The sequence below is a fragment of the Monoraphidium neglectum genome (assembly GCF_000611645.1).
Source record: "Monoraphidium neglectum strain SAG 48.87 unplaced genomic scaffold scaffold00195, whole genome shotgun sequence".
In the NCBI taxonomy this organism is placed as follows: domain Eukaryota; kingdom Viridiplantae; phylum Chlorophyta; class Chlorophyceae; order Sphaeropleales; family Selenastraceae; genus Monoraphidium; species Monoraphidium neglectum.
In genome coordinates, this window is record NW_014013433.1 from 882 (window position 1) to 9,467 (window position 8,586).

Genomic DNA, 8,586 nt, shown 5'->3' on the forward strand with positions numbered 1-8,586 from the left:
ACGTGAGGGGCAGGGGGAGGGGGCGCGGCGATGCTTAAGCGGCTTCCCGGGGCGGCGGGGGCGTGCAGCGAAGCCAGGTCCTTTTGCCCGGTCCACGGGCAGGGCCCTGCCGGCAGCGCGAGCCTTGTTTTGCGTATCCTGCCCTGTTAGCTGTAGCCGCGCCTCACACAGATATGCCGCCGTTTGGTTCTTGGCGACCCAGGCAGGTGCTGATCGCTGCACCCCGCAGGCACGCGTTTCCCACCCGGTTTCGGGCGCCGATGCGGGCTGATCACACTGGGCGCTCCCCCACCTCCTCGCACCCACACCTCGCACCCTCCGCCCTTGCCTGCGCCCCCTTCCCAGGCCGCCGCCACGGCGGGCAGGCCCGGGCACAGTGCTGAGGCGGAGAGACAGGAGCTAGACGCCAAGCACGAGGTGGGTGACACCCTATGTTCTCACCCTTTGTTCACACCCTATGTTCACACCCTTTGTTACGGCAGCAGCCGTTGAATGGTACGCTTTCAAGCCCTGAAAGCCAAGCCCCTCCCCCCGAAACTGTCCATCGTCCCTGTCCCGTTGTGCGGTGACTTTGTTATAGGGTCACATTCAGTTCTCTTATGATGCACCAAGCGATGTGTCAAAAAACCCCAAAGCGCAACCCGTGCTCCCCCAGGAGGTGCTGCTGCACGCCCAGCTGGACATGTACGAGCACTTTGCCCTGCAGCACTGCAAGGTGAGGGGCTGGGCCGCCCCCCTGGGATGTTAGGATTCTCCTTACCAGCGGATCCGTCCACCGCACCCCTGGTGGCTGGCGGGTTTGAACGCCCGCAGCTGTTTAGTCGACTTCCGCCGCCGCATCACTAAATTCAACGCTGCAATCTCAGTGGGATGCGGGCCGCCAGGTGGAATTCGCGCCCACACCCCTTCCGCTGCCAGCCAAACGAGCCCTCTCCTCACTTGCCCCCAACCGCCCCATCAGGGCCGCGTCGATCCGCCAGTGGCGTGCAGCGAGTCCCAGGAAGCTGCCCTGGAGCTTCGCCACCAGCTGCAGGCCCTGGCCGCACACTCGGTGTGCAGCTTCCGTCGGCGGATGGGCGTGTGTCGGTCGAGATGGGGGCGCGGCAGCAAGGCCGCCGGGCGGGGCAGGGATGGTCGAGGCAGGGATGGCTGCGGCATGGGACCGGGACGGTGCAGGGATGGTGTCAGGCGTCATGCGGGGTGCAGAGGTGCGAGATGCCTACACACCCGCGTCAGGGCCACCCTTCCCTAATCTGATTCTCGACCCCACTCCAGGTCGAGCGTGCCTTCAGTGCAACCGTCCCCATTTGATCGCCTAAACACCGCCAAATGCCACCCATACTCCCGCACCGGCACTGCGTCCCTCTTAACACGGCAGACCTCCAAGCATGATGTGTTCAGAGACAACCATTGGGACATATTTGGGCTGCACCAGGCAGATGATCAACAGCCAGGTGGGGGTTTGTGGTGTGGCTGGGGTGTGCAGAGCTTTGGGGTGGCCCTCTGTGGCCCATGTGTGTTTGTGTGCATGATGCATGCATGTGTATGTGTGTGTGTGCAGTTGTGTGCGCGTGTGTATGTGGGTGTGCAGACGGTGTGTGCGTAGCGCGTGTGTGTGTGTGTGATGTGGAGAGTGTGTGTGCGTTGACATGTGTGAGAATGCATGCATTTACAGGTGTGCAGGACCCGCAGCCCCACAGACGTCGCATTCACAACTCTGTGCGGACTGCACCCGTTGGCGACCTGCTATCGTTGCAAACACATGGCGGGCGCGACAAAAGGTAGCAACAGCCCAAGATCATCCCCCAACCGACCTTAGTCTTGATGCTCTCCCTCTCCCCATCCCTTGAACAACCACATTCACACATCAGACGAGCGCATTCAAAACAACAATACATCTCGCCGCCGCAGGGGTGGTCACGGCCCACGACCGCGGTGTGGATCACCTGATGGGCCACCTGTCAGACCTCATGTCACGGGGGCTGCGCCACGTGGTGGCCCCGCCCAGCGCGGGCTGGCACCACGCAGGCGGCCTGCGGGACGCCGCCTCCCCATACGCGCACAAGGTGCGTAGCGCCGACAAACGGGCCGCGCTGGTCGCCTGTGGGAGATGCTGGGGGTGGTCCTTTGACACTGAGCAGAGCGACACGACATGCCTGCCCTCTCAGCGTTGACCTCGCGTCGGCGCCGGCCAGGCGGCGTTTGCAAACCTGTGCGCCTGAGGCTCTCGAAAGGCCCTTGGGCGATCCATTTCCTGCGTCAGTTCCCCGGTCCCGCTCCACACCCTCACTCCTGGGCCTGACCTGATCGATGTTTGCTGACATTTGTCCATGGCTGATGTGAGCTGCATTGATATTATTTCAGATTCAGGACACCTGCCCTGCACCCTCCCCCCCCCCAAAGGTGCACTTCATGGTGCACACGCTCCAGGACAGCAGCCGCAAGCAGGGAGACCGCGGGGAGAGGGCCGCGCCCTTCGACATGGAGACGTTCAGGGAGCAGGTGTGTATCCTGTGTATGTGCACGTGTGTGTGTGTGTGTGTGGTTGTGTGTGTGTGTGTGTGTGTGTGTGTGTGTGTGTCTGTGTGTGTGTGCCTGTGCGCATGCGTGTGGTGTGGGGGGGCGAGGCACATACCTAAGCACGGACGTGCTGCCGCGCTCGCCTGCTTGCCTGCCTCCTGGCCCGCCCCCTGGCCTGCCTGCCTCCCCTGGATTGGCGGCCGGCACTTGGTGGCAATGCCAAGCTTGACTGGCACACATCGTACATGCAACCACCTGCCCGCCCGGCACGACATCCCAACCTGTCGGCCCCCTCCCGCCAACACCCAGCACCCAACCCCAAACCCTCGCCCCCGGCACCCAGGTGTCGCGCCTCGCGCTGCCGCACCAGTCCTTCACCTTTGCCGCGAGCGCCCTGGACCTGCTGGATGACCCCGCCCTGGCCACAGCCCTCAGCGTCACCACCAGGGCGGGGCTGGCGGAGCTGCCCACGGCTGCGACGCCCAGCGGGCGCAGCCACGACCCCGGTGAGGGGCTGTTCTTGTTTTGTGAGCTGGCGCCTGGAACCAATGCAGCTTCTGCTCAGGGGGAAATGGGGGCTGAGGCCGGCTGTGAGTGTGACTGAGGGTCCAAGGAGAAGTCCCAACCCCTTGGCGGCGGTGCGTTCAGGCCTGAACGCACCCTCGATTTCTTTCTACGCTTGTTCAAGTCGCCTGTTCGATCCCAACCTCGCTGCCGCGTTTGCTCGCCATGTAATACGCTGACCGCACGATACGCCAACCTTTGTTCGGGGGTTGGGGTTCAGATGTTGAGGCGCTCTTCATTGACAGCCACGAGCTCGCGGCCCACATCAGGAGGCGCTTCAACATGGCGCCACGCAGGTATGCAGCGGTGGGGAGGGGCCTGTGTCAATCGTCACTGGCAGCCGGATGCGGTACTGTGTATGACGGCCAAAACGATGCCGATTCTTCCTGCACTGAAAGATGGCTGCGCACCTGCCGGCCCAACCTGTGCGTCAGTGTTGTCCCTCCACGACCTGATCACGCGCCAACCCCAGCTGGGAGTCACCCCCTGTCTCTGCCTCGGTGATGCCTGCCAGGACCTTCCTCTCCCGCCACTCCTCACCCCATTCACCACCTTCCCTGCCCCCCCACCTCCCAAGGGATGGCGCCATGGACGCCCACGCCACCCTGGAGGTGCCGATTTTCATCCTCAGCCTCGACAGGTGCGCAACCAAACCCACCCGCCAACCAGCCAGCCAACCAATCAACCCGCACGGCCAGGCCCGGCCCCCACCGAGCAAACCTTTGTAACCATACGGCGCCCCTCGCCGGCCACAGAAGCTGCAGGCTGACCTGCAACGTGTCTTGACACACCGCCTGTGCTTTTTCAACACCGTTCGATCCTCATCCTGGGGTGGGGCCAGGTCCCTTGGCCGCCCCCACTTCATGGGAGCTCGATGCCCGCCCCACTTCCTGCTGAACACCGTTCATCTCCAACCCCATCATCGCTCAAAAGGGGCGCCCTCACACACACATATCCACCACACTCCTGCAGTTCTAATCCCTCCTTGTACCCCTTCAGCTCCCCCCCCCCAATAAAAACCTGCCCTCCCCCCAGTGACCGGCCCCTGCTGCTGGACAGCCACCACAACGCGCGTTCCCTGGAGGACATGGTGCTGGTGGTAGACAACGCGGCCAGCCAGGTGGGCGCACGGCCAGGTGCCACGCGCTGCGCACAATGTTGCAACACCCTGATCAGCTGGGCCAACGCAGTCTCTGTGTCTGGACCGTGAGTACGCGTTGTGCCCACTGGCTCGTGCGCTAGTGTCAGTGGGGCAGAGGGGCAGAGCGGAGCCAAGGGCGTGGGCGTCGGGGGTAACCCTGGTGCGCCGCCTGTATGATACAGGCAACGAGGCCGCGCTGCGATGGGCCCGAACGCGTGGCGGGCAGGTTCCTGGCATGACTTACATCTCCCTGGGGCGGACTGCTCACCCGCATCCCAAGCATGTGTCTGCTCGGTAACCCAGGCCCCACCGCGCCCTTTTAAAACCCCGACCCCTGCCCCGCAGGACGAGCACCCCACGGGCTTCATGTGCGAGGGCTCCCTGCTGTCGCGCCCGCTGTCGCCCCTGCGCCACGCGCTGGCCGCCGTGCTGCAGCACCTCGGGGGCGTGCTGCCGCCGCACCTTGGATACAACCCAGGGTGCGCCCCCGCTGCTTTGGGCGCCGCAGGCAAACCGTCTGTCGCTGTGGGCCTGCTCACCGACCCTATCACTCAAGCCATTCATCACAATTGGTCCACACCGCTCTGCAGTCAAGGAACCAATGCCTCTTGCCCCTTGTTGCCCCTGCCTCTGCGCTGAAACGCACGCTCTTGCCCACGGCCCTACACCTGCAATGCCGCCCGCAGGCGCGGCCTTGTAGCGCATGACTGGCTGTGGAGCGTGGGCGCCCACCCGCTCAGCTGGACGTCCACGGGCACCGCCTACAGCCAGCTGCACATAGATGCGCTGCACAGGTGCGCCCTGAACCCTGGACCCACTGCTTTTGAACCCCACCTTGTCAGCCGGGTCCGTGGTCGTGGACCCTGATTTCCCCTTAGAAACCTTTCTGCTCGACCCCATTTCATTTCCAGTTTCAGGTCATTTTCACATTCTGAAGTCCTGAAACCAAGCGCTCAGTACCTTGCACCCTGGATTTCTTGAAAACTACCCCATCCACCTGTGGACCCCTAACCCTTAACCCCAGGAGTTACATCTTTGATGCGTTGGACCGCTCCATCGATGACGTGAACGCGGGCGTGTCACTGCTGGCGGACGAGAAGCCGGACGAGCTCAGTCATGCCCGCGTAGTAAGGCACAGGGAGCAGTTGCTGACGGCGCTCAAGCTGTACAGCCAGGCCGCGGCGACGTGGCGGGGCGCGGTGGCCCATGCGTCTGCGCTCGAGTTTGGCGCGGCGGCGCGGATGATACCCGGCATGGAGCGCGCAGCGGCGGCATTCCTGGAGGCCTGCCAACAGGTGCGCCTGTGTTATTTGTTTTATGTTGAAATTTTAGGGGTGTGTTGGCTCGCAGAAACCTGCTGCCACATAGCACTGACGTGTGCTGCGCCGGAGAGGGAAAGGAGTTGCGCCATGCGCTGCCCTGCCCGCCACCTACCGGTGGCGCCGGCAGGGATGCCGGCAGCCAAGCGCCAACTTGCACTCAACAGCACCCCCGCCGTGTCTTCATTGCGACCGCGGCGCCCCGCCCAGGTGGACGCTACCCTGCACCCCCAGCGCTGCGCAGACCGCGCCGCGCCGATCGCGCCGTCGGTGCTGCGCGCCATCGTGGGCGGCAGCTGCGCGGCGGTCGCGCTGGCGCTGCTGCTGACGTGCGGGACGGCGCGGAGGAAGACCAAGGCGGGATGATGGCCCAGGATGCTGCTGATTGAGACGCGCAATGTGCAAATGTGATGTCAAGAGGACAAGACATCAACTCGCCTCCTCAAAAAGGGCTCCACGTGAAAACAGCCGGGTTCAGCTCTGCACATTATAATTCACCAGACTCAAGAAAAGACCATAACGAACAGAGAAGAGGAGCCAAATATTAGCCAGGGAAGTGTGTTGCCAACATGCACGTGGCACAAGCAGATCTGCACCAGCTGCCATGCATGGGTTGGGCCGCCAGCAAGGGCATGGCGTGTCCCCGACACACTGGCCTTATGACCTGATTGAGAGGCCCATGCGCGTGCAGCTAGCTGCACTTGTGCCATTGCTAGTGGGGCCACGCACCCTGCCGGTGGTTTGCATCGCCCAGGCCCGCTGTAAACAGCAGGGGCACAGACGGACTGCTGATGTCACATTGACCAACCAAGCGACAACGGCCGTATCATCAGAAGATATGACACACCAAAAATAGATCGTAAAAACTGTAATACCATACTTGACTGCCGCGGATGCACGCCCTGCAGTCACTGTGCCACTGCGAAGATATCAATGACTGAGCATTTTTGCATGGATGGAGCACACAAACTCGATAAAAGGCGTGTGTATGCAAAACAAAGTAAGGTACAATGCGAATGTCCTTTCGACCATAATTTGGATGCCTGATCTCGCAATCCATGAGGAATGGAGCATGATTTTTTCTGCTTGATGAGTTGCTTGACACGTGTCAAGTACCCTTGAGCGCGCTCTGGGCAGCCAAGAGCTGGAGTGACCTGGACCGCCGCTGCAAACCGTGCCACTTCAGCTGCTCATCAATGCAGTGCCACAACTCCGTCCTTACGCCACCACAACCATACATCAGTGGATTGAGACCTATGCTTGCATGCTTCTCTCATGCGTGTGTGCCAGGTCATGCGCTTGAGCGCTTTGACAGCTTTGGTGCCATCCAACTGTGTCATCGTTTTGTTATGCCCTGAACTTGTTTGCCGCAATGCTGCGCTGCGACCGTTTATTTGAAATTGCCCCCAAAAAACAGGTCAGGTCTAAAATACAATCTTGAGTTTTGTTGCAAAATTTTAGTAAATAATTAGATGTGGGTTGGGCGCAAACTTGGAGCTGCTGCTGCACAAGCACACTGCCCGACACTTTCTTTGGACCTCTGAGGCAAGCCAGGCTACGCTTGGACAAACTTCACACACCCTGTCACACTTTTAATTAAGAACCTGATAGTCGAGGAATGTTGACTGGCGCTTGCAGCATGTACACCCAATGTCAGCAATTGCTTGGACAAAATCAGGGGTGCGCAAGGGGGCAGACAGCAGTACCAAACCGCGCTGGACTTTCAGCTTTCATTTTGCACCCCACTCCAGGAACTCCTGGCCAGGCTCGGCGCCTAATGTCAGGCCCCACGAGCCTGTTTGCTCCATGCTTGAATCCTGGCACCCACATTGCCTGAGTCATTTGTCACCTATAACACCAATCCAAATACGCCTGGTGACCGGCCAGAAATGTTACATGGCGTAATTTCAAGAGTTTAATTTCGCCATGCATTTGACATTTCAAGACAAGAGGTGGATGTCGCAGCACGACGGCCTCTCGCAGCAAATGGCTGACAGTAGTCGTTCTTGTGCTCACGCGTCAGCTGAGGCCATCAGCAGCGGGGCGCACCGCCGCGCCGCCGCTTCGATCGCCCCCTCCAGCACCTCTGCGCGCGTGCGGTCGCCGGCCGCCCGGCCGCGCAGCCAGCCGCCGATGCCGTCCAGCACCTCGGCCGGGCGTGGCGTGGCCTGCAGGTGATTGGGGCGCGGGCGGCGGTCAGGGGGTCAACAATGGCGGTGGTGTCAACAATGGCGAGGGTGGCGTTGCTGTGAGGGCAGCCACCGCGGAGTGCGCCTATTTTGGTGACGGACACGGCCACGCGCCAGCTGGACAGGCGGCGCCGAGGGGCCCTTGGCAGCGTCACAGACGTATGGGGCTGGCGCAGGCGGCAAGCCTCGAGGACGGCACGCCAGACCTGGGTGGCTGGCTACACGCCCCTGCTGAGCCCCCGCCAGTCCGCGAGGCCCACTTCGGCCCACAACGGAAGAGCAAGCGCCCACCTCCAGGGGCGTGCACGCCAGCAGCGCGGCGGCGCAGGCCACCAGCCCCTCGCACAGCGGGCTCGCGTCCAGCGCCGCCGCGAAACCCTCGTCTTCGCCGCGCACCCCCTCCGCGCCCTCGCCCTCGCCCTCGTCTGTGCCGCCATCGCCGCCGCCGCCGCGGCCGCCGCCCTGCAGCTGCGCGTTCCTGAGCTCTATGAGCCGCTGCGTGTCTGTCAGGTCCAGCAGCCGCTGCCAGCCGGCCTCCCACAGGGACCTGCGGCGGGCGCATTTGGGCAGCAGGTTCTGGGTTCGGATTGTTTCAGCGGTCGTCCCGCGGTCGCACGCTGCTGGAGCCACCCAGGCTCGTGAGATTGGACTAAAAACATGACAGGGCTGCCGCGAAGGTGTCCACCACCTTCATGGCAGGGAGGGCTGTCCCAGCCACCAATGCATCGAGCGCCCGCCCGCAGACGCACACGCCGCAGCCCAACAATCCCTCGCGATTGCGGGTTGCGGCTCGTCGGGGCGCGACGAGCGAACGGCGACACCCTGCCTCCCCTCGCATGCGCGGCCCCCCCCC

At 62.6% G+C, this 8,586-nt stretch overlaps 2 protein-coding genes across 2 annotated transcripts in view; one reads left to right on the forward strand and one right to left on the reverse strand.

Annotated features, from left to right (window-relative positions):
- Positions 1–1,970: 1,970 nt before the first annotated feature.
- Positions 1,971–5,910, forward strand: MNEG_1854 (hypothetical protein; the record flags this gene model as incomplete). The annotated part of the gene is made up of 10 exons (XM_014049664.1): positions 1,971–2,066; positions 2,404–2,502; positions 2,864–3,026; positions 3,305–3,380; positions 3,662–3,724; positions 4,120–4,204; positions 4,571–4,704; positions 4,912–5,019; positions 5,250–5,520; positions 5,755–5,910. The coding sequence occupies 10 exons, from the start codon at positions 1,971–1,973 to the stop codon at positions 5,908–5,910; spliced, it is 1,251 nt and encodes a 416-aa protein (XP_013905118.1).
- Positions 5,911–7,556: 1,646 nt separating this feature from the next.
- Positions 7,557–8,586, reverse strand: part of MNEG_1855 (hypothetical protein) — a gene marked incomplete at both ends in the record, with an annotated part of 14,083 nt that continues 13,053 nt past the window's right edge. The window contains 2 exons of the mRNA XM_014049665.1: positions 7,557–7,712; positions 8,025–8,280. Coding sequence (XP_013905119.1) covers positions 7,557–7,712; positions 8,025–8,280 — 412 coding nt within the window. The remainder of the gene's footprint in view (positions 7,713–8,024; positions 8,281–8,586) is intronic.